The sequence below is a fragment of the Cibotium barometz genome, chromosome 36 (assembly GCF_041138505.1).
Source record: "Cibotium barometz isolate CiBa-2024 chromosome 36, ASM4113850v1, whole genome shotgun sequence".
NCBI classification, from domain to species: Eukaryota; Viridiplantae; Streptophyta; class Polypodiopsida; order Cyatheales; family Cibotiaceae; genus Cibotium; species Cibotium barometz.
The window spans coordinates 4,587,006-4,602,984 of NC_141081.1; the positions used below are offsets into that span (position 1 = coordinate 4,587,006).

The 15,979-nt window shown below is 41.0% G+C and overlaps 1 protein-coding gene across 1 annotated transcript; it reads left to right on the forward strand.

Annotated features, from left to right (window-relative positions):
• The first annotated feature begins 4,791 nt into the window (after positions 1–4,791).
• On the forward strand, positions 4,792–10,720 carry LOC147617425 (uncharacterized). The gene is made up of 6 exons (XM_086775678.1): positions 4,792–5,433; positions 5,606–5,907; positions 6,286–6,488; positions 6,610–6,811; positions 9,103–9,570; positions 9,644–10,720. Exons 1-6 carry the CDS (start codon positions 4,962–4,964, stop codon positions 10,028–10,030), a joined length of 2,034 nt encoding a protein of 677 aa, XP_086631804.1. The 5' UTR covers positions 4,792–4,961; the 3' UTR covers positions 10,031–10,720.
• Positions 10,721–15,979: the final 5,259 nt, after the last annotated feature.

The window sequence follows — 15,979 nt, forward strand, 5'->3', positions numbered from 1 at the left end:
AATTTGGAGGTCTCATTCTACTAAAACCTCAGCTAATTAGTGTTTTAATCAAAACCTTAAAGGGCCCTTTTTTTTCATTTTTGGCCCTGATGGGTTTACCGAAGAGGATAGTTAGTGATCGGGACTCCATCTTCATTTCAAAGTTTTGGAAGTCCTTATTTCTGGCCTTGGGTACTCAACTTTGCTTCAGTACAGCTTACCATCATCTAGAGACTAATGGCCAAACCAAAAGATTCAAGCATATTGTGGGCAGGAGCCAAGAAGATGGATTCAACCAAGTAATTGAAGACATTCTTAGAGCGTATTGTGGGCAGGAGCCAAGAAGATGGATTCAATACCTTTCTCTAGTAAAATTTTCCTATAATACATCTTATCACTAGAGCATAGGGATGTCACCATTTAAGGTACTATATGGGCAAATATGCTTGTCTTCTCTAAATTTCTTTGATCCAACCTTAAGAGTCAAAGCCTCTAGAAAAATGCTAAAGAAGATGGAAGATCAAACCAAGGCTATCCAAAAAGATATTAAAGCTGCTCAAGATCTACAGAAACATTACGCCAACACAAGGAGATTTGAAAGGATCTTCGAGGAAGGAGACAAATTTCTTCTGCGGCGGGTGTGACCCAATCATAGCTCTCTATCACTTGCAAAATATAATAAAATCATCCCAAGATACTGTGGACCCTATACAATCATCAATTTTTTAGGCAGAAGTGCCTATAAGCTATAGCTCCCGTTCCATGTTAAGGTCCACAATGTATTTCATGTAAGCTTGTCGGAGCCTTATGTACCCAATCTCAATCATATTCTTGATGATAAGCAAGTTGTAATCCTAACTCAAGGAGTCCTTGAGTTGCAGCTTAGTAGAATCATAGATTCTAGAGAAAGGGAGCTCTGTAATGGAACCCCTATAGAACATCTAGTGCAATGGAAAGACTACCTTGAAGGGGATACAACTTGGGAAGATGAAGCTACACTCTTAAGAGATTACCCCAAATTCATGACAAGATGAGGGCATCTCAATTTCTTTAAGGGGGGAAGGATGTAACATATCCATCTTTAATAATAATATATGTCCATTTAACAGATGAAATTATGGCTCTTTTTATAGTGTAAAAATCATCATTTTAATAATTGAGCTATTTCTACTTGGAATCTTAAAATCTAAATTTGAAATCTGCGCATGATTTTACGGTAATATAGGACTTTACAACACTCAAAACGGACACTGAAATAAGCTTCTACGTAAATTTTTAGTTAAATTAGAGTAAACTTCTGACCTTAATTAATACCTATCCGAGTGTCTGATTGTTGACAAACGGATTGCACCCCGGACCACAAAACACCCTAAATAATTTTCTCGAAAAAAAATCGACAGTTGTCAGATGTTCTGCATGCATATAGAGGTCCGCGCCCCAAAAAAAGGAGTCCAAAAGATGTCTCCTTAGGAAACGTGCATCAAAGAAACTTACCCTGGACCGTACACACACCAGGGCGCCCATACAAACGGCCAGACACGGACCAAAGACCAGCCACCCTACCCTAAGGTCTTCCCTGGCCTCCACATGGACACCCATTCGGCCACTACCCTGGAATGCCCATGTGTACCCCAACTTTAGCCCACTTGCAAGCACCGCCCTTTCCACAGGCTCATGCAACCATACACTGACTTGCCCACACATGCAACCTCAGGTCGGGCTCCTCTTGCAACCATAGACCAACGTACTTTCACGTATCCCATCCTTTCCACTCCCTTTTTTACTCTCTCCTTACCCGTACCCATACCCATACCCATACCGGTACCATACCCCATATAAACACCCAAGCACCCCCCTCTATCCCCCTCTCTGAGTGGAAGCTCTCCCCGACAGCCCTTTGCGCTCCCAAAAGCTCTGAGTGGAAGCTCTCCCCGACAGCCCTTTGCGCTCCCAAAAGCTCTCCCCAATAGCCGTCTGCAGAGCCAAGCTCCCATAGCCAGCCACCTTGTGTTGTGGAGGGGGTGTCCTACACCTCCCCCCGTGTAAATAGACTTAAGGGAAGAATTCTCCTCCTCCCCCCCTAACTGTGGTCCTCCCCTCTAATCCTGGTTCGAGCTAGCCTTGTTCTTCAACTAAGGATACTTTACATTTTTCCCCTCCCCCCCTCCCCCCCCATATCAAGGGACTTAAGCATGCACACTTTATCCTTAACAGGTGGTTTCCATGGGTGAGTCTTTTGCTCATAAAGTGAGCGAATGGAGTCCACCTTGCAAACCGTCTATATTTTTCTGAACGTATTTTCCCTCTTTAACCCAATTAATGTGCTAAGGGGTCAACATGGGAGCTCACCCCAAGCACCCTTAGATGTATCTTGTGATGCAATGTGATGGATAAATCCATCCCCTAATCCTATTGTAATGATGGGTAATCCCTTTTCATCTCGGTTTAACCAAATTTTATTTTCATCACCTTCATCCTCTGAGCACTTCTCAAGACACTTCACTCTCCCACTAACAATTGCCCCAAAGTTCATTAGTAAGAACTTGACCTTGCTTGACTTGCCAATATGAAACCCTTCATAGGAAACTTTTCAAACACAAATGAGATGTGGGAGGGTCTTTTCACTTTAGTATGTATGAAGGTTGTACAAGGGGGATTTAATCATTTGATTCGTGTTTAACCAACAAGGATTAATCATGAACCACTCAAAAACATTCCCTCTGGTTTTATGTTGAAAATTGCTTGACTTTGGTTAAACAATTCAAGGCTCAAACTAAAAGGGAAATTTGAAATTTGATGATGTGTGGAATCTTTAGCAACTTCCAAACTTATGATTTGGACCTTCCAAGGCCCAAAAACACCAATGAAAGCATGAATTAGAAGGGCTTTATCAGAGGTAATTTTTTTTGGTTGTGAAGTTAGGGCATCAAATTAAAGTTTGGAAATGACCATGTGAAAAGGTTTGGCACATCCCCAACAGTTCGTATATTGAACCCTTAATGGCCCAAAATATCCAAGATAATTAGCATTAATTAAAAGATTAATTAAAAAATTACAATTATGTGTCCACAATATTAAGAATTTAGATCAGAGGGCTATTTGATGGAATTAGTGCGTCAAGAACTTACCTCTAAGTTACGATAACACCCCATATGACCACTTTGCCCAGCAAGTGTGCGAATTTGATGAAATGAGTCACATAAATGAGTCTAGAAAATAGGGTAATTTATTTCACCTTTCATCACATGCAAATTTTTTTTTGTGTCTATTGCTTAAATGGAGTTGTTGTTATTGATGATTTCCTTGATCTTTGGACTTAAGGGTAGCTCAAATCTTCAGTATAAGCCACCAATGCTCATTGTTTGAGCTAATTTGAGTGATTTGCAATGTAAGAGAGGAGAGGAAAAAAATATGATTACTTTTAATGACTAGAGTTTTCCTAATTAGGGTAATGGCTTTGGAGGCTTAATGGAAATGGCTCGGATATTGAGCTGAAAATCAACATTGGATCAAGCTCGTGGTGGATCAAGCATACTAAAAACATGTTTTATACATAGTCTAAGTGTTAATTGAGGGTAAATTTTGGCCTAGATGTGCACAATAAATAACCACAAAATGTAGATAGTAAAGAAAGGCTACTTTTTTGTTTGCTTGTGTGGAGTGCATCATCACACACTATTTTTTTCACCCCTTTGTGCAGTGAAGGGGAGCTCGGAGGGCAGGGATTTAATATTCACGTGATCACAAGATTTTTTGTGATAATAACACATGTGAATAAGTTATTCACATGTTCTCATGTTACCGTTCACAAAATAACAGGTCACTTGCCACATGGGAACCCCTTAAAAGCTTGGCTACACATGGGAATAAGCTATTCACATGTTCTCAAGTTACCATCTTCACATAATAGCAGGTCAGTGGCCACCTAAGAAGATTTTTTATGCCCGACAAAGATAATTTTTTTAGGCCCTTGTGAAAGCTTTGTGAATATAACATGTGATCACAAGATTTTTTGTTTTATTAACATATGTTATTAACATGTTCACATGTTTTCATTTACGTCAGTGAAATCCCTGTCGGAGGGAGGCAAGGTACATGCACGTACCATATTGAAAGCTGGCATGCAGGACACATTTTACCATCAAGGCATTTTGGAGAGAGAGGACGGGGGCAAGTTGAGAGCCAGTCTGGTGTCAAGTGTGCGTGAATCATAATGCTGATAGGGATACAAGGGATTGAAGCCAGGATGGGCTTGCATCAGCAAGTTAGACAAGAATAACTTCTAAACATTTGAAGTTCAGGTTTACTCCAATTGTATAAGGTTGTAGTTTACTGCAATTGCATTTAAAGGTTTTTTTTGCATCCATTTGAAGGCTATAAGCTAAGTTCACCTTCAAAATATATATGTTCATGTTTAAATTTTAGATAAATTTTCAAAATAGTGACTTTCTTTTCTTTTGCAACCCTATTTTCTAAGAGGCCTTCTTTGAAGGGCTTTGATGCCCTGTTGTCAAAGTGGGTGAATATTTTTCTAAATCTTAACCATATTTTTTTTTTCTGGCTTGGGTGGGCAATTTTCCTTTTGTAGTGCTTAAAGGTGATGATGTGAGCAGTGTCGGTTTGGACTAATGAGAATAGTCATAGCCGTCAAAAATGTAACCGGCTTGGACTAATGAGAATAGTCATAGCCGTCAAAAATTGACCGGTGAATTAAAGCAATTTGAATTGAATCGAACTCTGCCAAGACAATATTTAATATCCACGACTAACTTACGGCCACGAATTTTTCAGTTGTGCATTCTCGGTAATTTTAATTTGTGGAGATAACGATGACATCTGACCCCAACTATATCTGTTGTTTAAGTAGCCCATACCTGAATAGTATTGAGATCTGTCTTCGCCTTCTCGCAACGAAAGACTGTATTAAAATTTCTGATTTTTTAGCTTGATTTGTAGAAAAGTTCCGAATTAGAAAGAGAGAAATGGTCCTCGGGTCTAGCAAGACACAGAAGTGGGTGATTTCTTGTGGATTGCCAGCACCTAGAGGAAGCAAGCATCTCTCATCTGTGCATTCAGGACTTATAGAGGCTGAAGCAAGAGAGAGAGACTGTGGCAGATCCTACGATGAGCCTGCTGATGTTTGTACTCTGGCTTCTGATTCCGCCAAGATTAGCGTATGTTTAGCGTCTGATTATACGAGAATTAGCAGCTCGCCAATCGACCGAGAGGGTGATCCATTGTCGACTATGTTTAGCAATAAAGGGTTTGCATTGAATTGCAATTGGAGCCAGGGAGAGAGGCTTGCATGGTTGCGCTCGCAGTTGATCGGTGACAACCACGAGTTCGTCACACCCTTCGGTAGACGCCAGCTTGTGTATGTCGATCACACAGCGACCGGCAGGTCGCTTTTATTCATTGAAGATCTCATTGTGCGCAATGTGTTGACATTCTATGGTATAACTTCTCTCTCCCCCCTGCAAGTTAATCGGCAAGACGCGCGTGCACACATGCTTAGATTTGAAGTTAGGGGTTTGATACAATCAATGGATCACAGCACGGGAATTATAATTCTTTTACTATCCATATAAACCGGGTTTTATGCAGTAATCATCTTGATTATTCGCAGGCAACTCTCACACGGATGACAGCTATGTTGGTAAGAGGACAGGCCGGATAGTTAACCAATCTGAGGATTACATTAAGACGCAATTAGGGGGGACAAGCAATGATGCTCTCTTGTTTTGTGGATCTGGTTGCACCGCTGCTATCAAGCGCCTCCAGGAGGTTATGGGCATAGCCATCTCTTCCCCGTTGCGTTCGCGCGTGCTCGAGAGCATGAGGTCCTGCGGTGAAGAGAGATGGCTTGTGTTCACAGGCCCCTACGAGCACCACTCTAACCTCCTCTCTTGGAGGCAAAGCCTAGCAGAGGTAATGGTTACTAATTGGCCTTCTTTTCACCTTGACTTGTTTCAGTGTTAATATAATTGGTGCTTTTATTTTCTTGTCAAGGTGCTAATACGGATCAATTTATAATGTCACTGGGGCTGGCAATGTCCTTGTACAAATTAGCCTAGCAGATCCTCACCACTATATCAGATGCATTCATTAGTAATGTCTTTGGGGCTAGCACTGCCCCTATATGAAGCCTAGCAAAACCTCAGCACCATATCAGATGCATTCGTTAATGATTGGCCTTTTGTCACGTTGAATTGTTTCATAGCTTGTAAAGGTGTTTTTATGTGTTTGTTAAGGTGCCAATTATACAGATTGATGGATTAATCATTTCATTGATTGTTTGTCCCTTAGGTTATAGAGATTCCTGCTAATGAAGAGGGCTCGATCGACATGATCGCACTAGAAGCAGCCTTGGATTTGCATTCAAAAAGACGCCTCAAGCTAGGAGCCTTCTCTGCTTGCAGCAACGTGACAGGGCTCATCACTGATACCAGGGCTATAGCTCGTCTCTTACGCAAGCATGGAGCCTTTGCTTGCTTTGATTTTGCAGCAAGGTTAGCTCTTATACTCAATTAAACCCACCCACCCAGAAACTAATGCCGCATTTCTTTTATTTTGAATAAACAAACACCACAATGCACATGTAATCGATCCGAACGATTACTCTTGCTGCAGTGCTCCACACGTGCGAATAGACATGAGATCAAGCGAAGAGGATGGATACGATGCTCTTGTGCTAAGCCCACACAAGTTCGTGGGTGGACCCGGCACGCCTGGCCTTCTATTGATGAGGAGAAGCTTGTACATGCTCGGGGAAAACCCTCCTTCCACTTGCGGGGGAGGTACTGTTGCCTACGTCAATGGCTTCAATGAGCAGGTAAACATGTATATATTATCTTAAATGTATATATTATCTTAAATGCATATAATCATTCCCTCCTGAGTCCTACGGTTTTCTTGATATTGTGCCTAGCCTTACAAAATGTTGCTAATCGCGCATCTTGTGGGCATGGGACCCAGTGGATGATAGGAGCTTCATGGTAGCCACTTACCTAATCCCTCATTAAAAAAAAAAAAACACAACAAGAACCACTACTTTGAAGCGACCTACCCTAGCTATACAAAAAAACACCACAAGCATTGTAATTTGTGAAGTTTTTGTCTAGGCATGTATGCGGTGCTTTTATTTCCTTTTGTGATGTAAGTGTGACACATCTTTCAATAAAAGGCAGCTTTATATTTAAAAAAAAAGACGAGACAAATTACAAGTAATGGAGTTTCAACACATAGCTGAAATCCACTTTTTCCAGATGGTCCTTCTTCTCATAAAGGTGACAGAGGGCTAACCGATGTCTTTCTTTCCTAGGCTTCCTATCTATCTTCTCCTGCACCTTTGAAAGCTTAGAGTTAATGGCACTAAGCTTCCTTTGGTAGAATCTCTTTCTCCCGCCTTCACTAGGTTCTCTTGCAGAGTGCCAGTATTTTGTGTTGCTGTTGAAAGTTGCCGCTAACCTCTCTATCCAGAAGAACCAAAGAATTTCTGTTCTAAGCACTGACCACAATTCAGTGGAGCAACCAATGGATTCCCCAAGAAGCAAATGTTTCCAAGATAGTGAAGATTTTCCCCCGCTAGTTACATATGCGTTGGTTCTCGCTATCCATGGGGCGATTTCCTTGCAGAGATAAAAGATGTGTAGATCGTCTTCTTCCTGATGGCACCTAGCACATTTCCCATCACCCTTCCCTAGCATAAGAGCTTTTTTTGAGACCATATGGCTCTATACATGATTAGCCAAGCCAAGCACGCTTTCTTGGGTTCTACATAACTGTCCCAAAGAGCTTCAAATTGAAAGTACCATTGCTTCCTATCCCAAAGAATTTTCCATCTTTGATTGAGGATACATTGTATAGGAGGCGCGGTATGCTGATGAGGAATAGGCCAGATGTTTTTCTGGTGCGTCACTGGAAGGCTTTCACCTTGGGGGCATCATCAATAGCCACAAGCCACCAGTCCTTACGATTCCACCACATCAGCCTTTTGCATATAAGATCCAATTGGCTATCTGACAGGCTGTACACGGCAATAAGATCTGCTCTTGAGAGCCAAGAATTTGTTTCTTTGTTCCAAAGATTGCCCCATGTCTTAATGTTCATTTTGTGTAACTTTAAGGCCTCAACCAAATTGTTGGCTTCCACTAGAGGAACATCAACTACTGGCCACCAGATCGAGTCCTTGCTATGAATACCCATCATATCTTTGTAGTTCAATGATGGTTTTAGGTGCTTTTTGATTCTGAACCATGCCTTCCAAAGAGAGACCGCTAGCTCTGATCCTTTGGGGGTAATCTCAAACTTGCTCCCGAATAGAGTGAGGATTGGCAGATGCTTCCATTAATAGTGTCCTCTTATATGGATTAGGTGGGAGTTTTTGTTCAAAACCCATGCCCACTTTTTAAAAACCTAATGAAAGGTATGGACCTATTAAGACCCGAAACATTTGCGAGAATTGGGGCATGGCAAGACCGCTTTCCTACATGGCCAACATATGAACATTGAATTGAAATACATGCATGCATTTGTCCACGTTAGTTACATTGGCATTAGAGGAAGACGTGACTCAGCCAAGCTTGAAAAAGAGCTCAAACCTTTCATAGCAACCTTGGAATGTGAATTTGAAAGGCTCATAATAAACCTACATTTCTTTGTGATGAGATCATTATTTGCTTTAAAGAAGAAGAAGAAGAAGTTGTGCCTTTTGGTACTACCGGCAGTAATTTTTTCTACCCTTGAGGCTTGTTTATAGTAACCTTTTTGTATCCTCTTATAATCTGCCATTTCTACCCTTTAGGCTTGTTTATAGAACCACAAAATGAAGATAGTAAAGAAAGTCTTTTTTTTTTGTTTACCGCACACACTATATTTTATTTTATTTTTTCACCCTTTTGAGCAGTCATGAGGGGTGGACGCCACATCCAAAAGGGTGCCACCTCATCCACCCAATGAGTACGTACTTGTGGGTGGTTCAAAGAGAGAGGCTACTTTTCGGTGGCTCATTAATATTTGAAAGCGAGGTTGTTGTATAATCAAGTGGTTGAAAGCTGGCACGTATCTAACGTACATTGAAAGCTGGCACGTATCTAACGTACATTATTGAAAGCTGGCATGTAGGATACATTGTACCACCAAGGCATTGAGGAGAGAGAGGACGGGGGCACCCCGGCCATCCTGGGAAAGGTCAGATGTGGTGTGGCGTTCTGGGTGAAGGACTTCATGGGAAACGCGACGATCGAGGATCGCGAGTCATTCTACATGGACAAGGCCATGACGCGGCTGTCCGCCCACCCCAACATCCGAATACTGGGCAGCACAACGGCCAAAAGAGCGCCCATCTTGTCCTTCGTTGTCAACACGACCACCAACAAGGATGCGACGTCGCCGAAGCCCAATATTACTGATAATGCTGGTGATGTCGATTCCAGTGGAAAACCACTGCATGGACGATTTGTGGTGAGATTGCTGAATGATTTGTTTGGAATTCAAGCTCGTGGGGGCTGTGCGTGCGCTGGGCCTTATGGGCATATTTTGTTGGGCGTTGGTAAAGAGCAATCATTAGCAATTAGGAGCGCGATTAAGAAGGTATATTTACCACCTCGATTCGATATTGGATCTGCAGGATGAGAGCCAGTCTGACGTCAAGTGTGCGTGACAGGGATACGAGGGATTGAAGCCGGGATGGGCCCGCGTGAGCCTGTGCTACAGCATGGCCGAAGAGGAGGTGGATTACGTGCTCTCCGCCATCGAGCTTTTGGCGTACTACGGCCAGCGCTTCCTTGCGCTCTACGACTTCGACTGGCACACAGGCAACTGGACGTACGTGCGCGCGAACGCGCTCTTTCTTGGCTGCCACGATCAGGAAGTGCCCACAGGTGGAGCCACCGCTGCGCTCGAGAGCATTCGAGACGGCGCGAGCCAACGCCTGCGCTTCCGGCGGTCCCTGCGGCTGGCCAAGGCCTTATCCCATGTATTACCCAAGTACCCACCGCCCAAGCACGTCCCCGAAGACGTCGACGCCCGCATCCTCCTCTTCCGTGTTTAATGACCTTAATAGGCCAGCATTGGAGTGTCCAAGGTTTACTAACAAGGAGCACCACATTGCATCGAGACGGCCGTAGTAACGCTTAACGCTCATCATACGATGTCTTTGAGGGCATGATCTTTTATTTCCAATATATTTGTTCTTACTTGGTAGGTTATATATGTGTGTGTGTGTATATATATATATATATATATATATATATATATACACTATATATATTCAAAGATGAGATGAGTATAAAGGAGGCAAATAAGGACATAATGGAGAGAAAAGAGATGCTGGATGATGCATGAAAAGAGGTGTCAAAAGATAGAAGGGAATAACAAGAGGAAGAGGGAATTCAAAGAAAGTATACAACACAAGAGAAGGTTGGTGAAGGGGAAGAACAATACGATTTAGTAAAGAAAGATGATATTTGAGAAAAAGTTGAGAAAGGCCCATATAAAGTTATTGGTTTGTAGAGCCATCATACTCTGAGGAGGATACTTATCATAGCGATGGAAAAATCAAAGGCTTTACTAACATAAATGTAGATATTATTCTTGAATGACTTAAAATGTAGATATTATCTTGAGCATTGTTCACGGAAAACAGAGGTTTAGTATCAAGTGAATGTTTTATTTTTATACTTGCAATCTTTGATTACATGACCAGTTTTACCACAATGAGTGCAGCTAGTTTTTTTCCCTCGTTATTGTTGTTGACAAAGAAAGCTCCGTCTTCAAGACCATGGATCTCTTGCTTTTTCTTGAATTCTTTGAAATAGGTAGGTTCAATGGCTTCCAAGGTTAGTTCTAGAAGATTTTGCAAGGTTGAAACCAAGTGACCATATTCCTCACTGGGCATGCTCTTGAGAAGCACTGCAATCATGCATCTTCTTCTTCCACAAAAGCTTCAACTACTGCTAATTGTGCCCTATATAGTTGAGGGGTGGGAAAAATATCTACAAGCTTCATTTTTAACTCATATTTTTTTATTATATATATATTTATAGTGTTAAACCAAAATTTAAGTACAATGTCCATTCCCACTACTTTGATTTTACTTTCATTCCATTTACTCTTATTGGATGTCCTTAGTGTGGAGCTACAATGCTTTTGTAATCTCAGATGCCCTAGATTTGACAAGCTTCTTCCCAGCGTGTACTAGTAGGAAAACTAGGGTGACATGGTGAGTGACCTTGACGTAAATTTCCTTTGCCTTGTAATGTGACTTCTCTGTGCCTTGGGTGCTCCACATGTCAAGAGAAGTATATTAAGCATAACCCACTATGCTAAAAATGTCACTGTGTGTGCAAGAGATTATAACTATATATAACTGTAAATATAAAAACCCACCATGTAATGTGGGTGATGGATGTTTTTTCCCAACTATCAATGGCAAGTACTTACTCTCATTGGTGGATGATTGCCTTGAATATACTTCATTGTTCAATGCTAGTAATTCTTAATAGCATGATTGACATGACCTTGTCATAAGCCCAAAATTTTGCACGACTTACATTCTTGTCACAATCAGTAGTGACTTGCATATCTCTTTCCATAACTACTGCCTTGCTATAGAGATTCTCCCCAACATATTGTGCAAAAAACGCCTAGCCTTCACTCCACTCATCGATACTTGTTGTGCCATCTGCCTTAATATGTTTGTCCCCTAACATCTTTATACATCTTTCAGTATTTTAATGTTGCCTACACCCCTAGAGAGTTGAGTAGATCCTCCACTTTAGAAATTGCTCCCATGGATTGAACAACAATCAAGAAGCAGCTTCATAGTGAATGAAAAGACAATGTTCAATTCGAGAAACTTATCAAATATTCTCATCATGGCATGTAAATATGTGTAATTTGAGAAACTTATCAAAATAGCCTCATCATAGCATGTAATATTGGAAAGTGTATTTAGGTGCATGCTCAAACCCGTAAGATAGGTCAAGCATGCCTAATCATAAAATTTCATGGTGGGTGACATACTTTGAGTTGAGGTATGTTAAAGTAAAACACCAATGAGATACACACACGTGTCCATATACGAACATAGAACATGTAACCTTAACTCGAGGTCCTAGCGATGCCATCATGGCAAGATAAGAGCTTAACTCATGGTCCACGTGGTGCCATGTTTTAGTCCATCTCAGACCTCAAAGTTCAGGTCCATCATGGGTACTAACACACCCTATGGCATATCAACCATGATGGTTTTCACACCTCCAATCAATGTCCTCTCTGCATCCATCGTTAACCTTAGATGGCATTAGCAAATATACCTCAAGTCAAGGTACAAAACATATAAACCTTGAGCCATCAAGGTCCACATACAAAACATGCACCCCATCCACATTTATTAAATCCTATTTGTTGGAATATCTAGAGTTGATGTCTACCTTAATCGTATAACCATTGATTCTTTACCTCGAGTCGAGGTCCACATACATGACATTCACACCATACACATATATTCACTCATGTTCATTGAATACCTCAAGTCAAGGTCAAAATTGATCCTATCCATTGATCTTCTACCTCGACTTGAGGATAAGGTTTAGAAATTAGGGCAATTTCTAGTGGTTTTATTTTTTCATTTTTCTCTACTCGAGGTCCAAAGTGAAGTTTCTACTATTTTGCCATCCTTCATAGACAATGACACTTTATTAACATGCACAATGGGGTGTGTACTACCATCAGTTGTTTCCACAATACCCTGGTTTTTGAATTTTTTACATTTATCTAAACCACTCACCATGATTGTTCATGTGGTTAGAGGCACCGAAATCGACATGCAAAATATCTCTTGATCTTGACACCTCTCGTATCATGGAACTGAACATGTGTTGCATCACAAATAATTGCTCACTTCTGTCATCACCCTGTTTACTTAATGATGCATAGTTGCCTTGCTATTGCTTTCCACTTTTAATATCATTCTACTTTTTATGGTAGTCCTTTGCAATGTGTCCTGGTTTTCCATAGTAATAGAACTCCATGCTATTTAGATTTTGATTTCTTTATCAACAAACCTCCACCTCTCCGGCTCTCCCTACCACTAGAATGGCCTCTTCCACTTGTATGAGACTAATGTTCTTTTCTTTGTTATTGCCTCAGGTTTTTATTTCCAAATCAACCACCACTACATCCTCTAGATCTACCTCTACCTTAACCTGTATTTGAGTAGAAGGCTTGCTCATGTGAAACCTCCTCGAAGATTCATCTCCTCTCATGGATGAGGAGAGCAATCAATTCTTAAAAAATTGGAAAGTCCTCTTGGATTCCAATGGAGGTTAGTTTTATGTATTGCTTACTACGACTATTCAAGGTCACCGATACCATATCATCATCATCCAATACATGTGGAGTGATGTGGATTGATGTGGAGTGATGTGGATTGATTTGGATTGATGTGGATTGATCTATAGAATGATGTGGATTGATGTGGCTTGATGTATGGAATGATGTGGAGTGATGTGTGGAATGATGTGGAATGTGCGGAATGATGTGAAGTGCTGTGGGGTGATATGTGGAATGATGCGGGATGATGTGAATTAATGAGGAATGATGTGGAATATGGATGACTCACTCGACGGATCGTTAAGAGAGCATCCAAAGACAAATAATGAGGAATGATGTGGAATATGGGATGACTCACCCTGGTGGATTGTTAAGAGAGCATCCAAAGAGAAATGATGAGGAATGATATGGTTAGATGAAAATTTTGCTTGGAAATTGTATTTGCATGTGAAACCTGTTTTTTAAAGATTGTTTTACATCAAGAATGTTGGGGAAGCATTTTGACTATCTTATGTAATGAGGTCGTGGACCTAAGTGGAAAAGGTTGCAACAGCCAAACGGAGAGTCAAAGAAGGATGTCTCGCATCAAGTTCGGCCGAGGTCTTTACCAGTCTCGGTTTGGTTAAAATGGTGAGCTTCCAGTACGGTGGACGAGGGGCCAAGGAAGCAGCCTATGAGTGAAGTGCTAGGTCATCTGTGAAGGAGCTTAGAGGGTGCTGACCATACAGTGCTCGGGCTCTGGGTCACCCAGGATACCCACGCATGCATCGAGGAAGAAATGGAACATTGAGGTGGAGTTGTTTTCTGAACACGAGCATGGATCTGGTTGATTGACCTTGCTGGTCTTCAAGGATGAGTCCATGGCTCTTTTTGGTAAATGGATCTTGTTGGTTGATCTAGAGCTGATCTTCAACGAAGAGTCCATATGGATTTTATGGAAAAAAAGAGATTATACTCCTGGATACTATGAGTTAGGAACCATGAAAAGGCCCCTAAGTGAAGTACTAGGTTAGCCTAGAGGAACTGACCAGGTGGTGAGCATTCTGGTTGCCGATGATGCCATAGGTACGATGAGGAAGGAATGACTGGAATTTGGATTTTATGGTTGGAAAGTGGAAAAGTTAAAATTTGGACCCTAGAACTAGAATACTGAGGATTATGATGGAAACACTGTGGTTTTATTGCAATTATTGGAAACAGTTGAATCTGAGAAAAAGGTAATTTTATATTGGGTGCGTAAGGGGTGTGTGTTTAATTTTTGCATGAGAGCTGGCTAGGGGGCCTGGGAACTCTTTTCCCTAGTACCCGGGACAAAACATAACCAAATTTTTATAAAAGAATCCCATCAATATAGTGGTTGGGCGGTTGGCTAACCCATGGGATTGGATGGGGTTAGGATGGATCGATGGATTCTTACAATAAAATTCAATTCTGTTCAAGTTACGATAGTTGAAGTAAGTCACGAGATAATTCTTGTTCTATGGAAAACAATCAACAGCTGTGCCTCTTTTGATGGGAAAAAAAGCATTGGTCTCTACTATGAAAACCAAGTGCAAGTTTCTCCTTGATTCGGCCATGTGACCCGCGAGTTCGGTCGGAATACAAAGGATAATTAAGGCTCTTGACTATGTTAGAAGATTTTCTTGTAGCAAATTGCCTATGCTTTCTAGGCGAGGAAAGTTTTTCTCGGGTTCGATTTTGGAAGAATCGCTAGACTAGTCCCTTGCTCGGACATTCATGGGCGAGGCCCCAAGTGGGAAGCTCTACCCTACGCGTGACGTTGCTACTTCTGCTGCCAGCACTCTAGAGTTCGATGTGGAGAGAGGGCAGGGGTCTCACAGCTGGTATCAAAGCATTTGGTTGAAGTTGATAAACCAAGAAGCAAGAAATGTCAAAAATTTATGAGTTACCAGTGAAAGATTGTAATTGTGTGTTGAAATTCATATGAGTTGATGTTCAGAATGAAAATTCATAAATTGAAAATTAGGTTTTTAGATGGAAGTACCGCAATTGTGTGGAATCTCCGACTTTCTTGAGGCCTAGATGTGATGGCATTTGCCTTATAACACCAAGGGCCATGAAAACTCGTATATACCATGGGTATAACTACAGCTCTATACTGACAATATATACGAGTGAATCTAAGACCTTGAAGTTATGAGCAAAAATACTATCCTAGATGATGATTTAATTTTTTAAAGGTTGGTTGATATGATTTTAGAATTCTGGTTGAAAATTGATGAATTGATTTGGGTTCTGAGTGAAGGTTGATGATTTTTTGAATAAGTCGATGAGTTGAATAAGTTATGATAATGATGAATGGAGAGAATTCCAGTGATGATGTTAGTATCTTGGTAGATGATCAAGACTTTCAGCAAATCACTATAAGATTAGTGGATCGTACTGACAAATTGTTCCTAGCTTGACTTTGATCCAGTGGACCCAATTGTGGAATGACAAATTGAGAACCTGTATAATTGAAATTCTCGTGGAGAATGTTCAGATGTTAATTGAAAATTACTGGTCTGATGAACCATTATTGTGTTAAGGATATGAATGGTCTATTTTCTGATATGAGTTCTGTATATTTCTTCCTATAGAAGGGATCTTTATCCCAGGATTTCGAGAGGGTTGACCAAACTTTAAGGAATCCCAGAATCAGTTG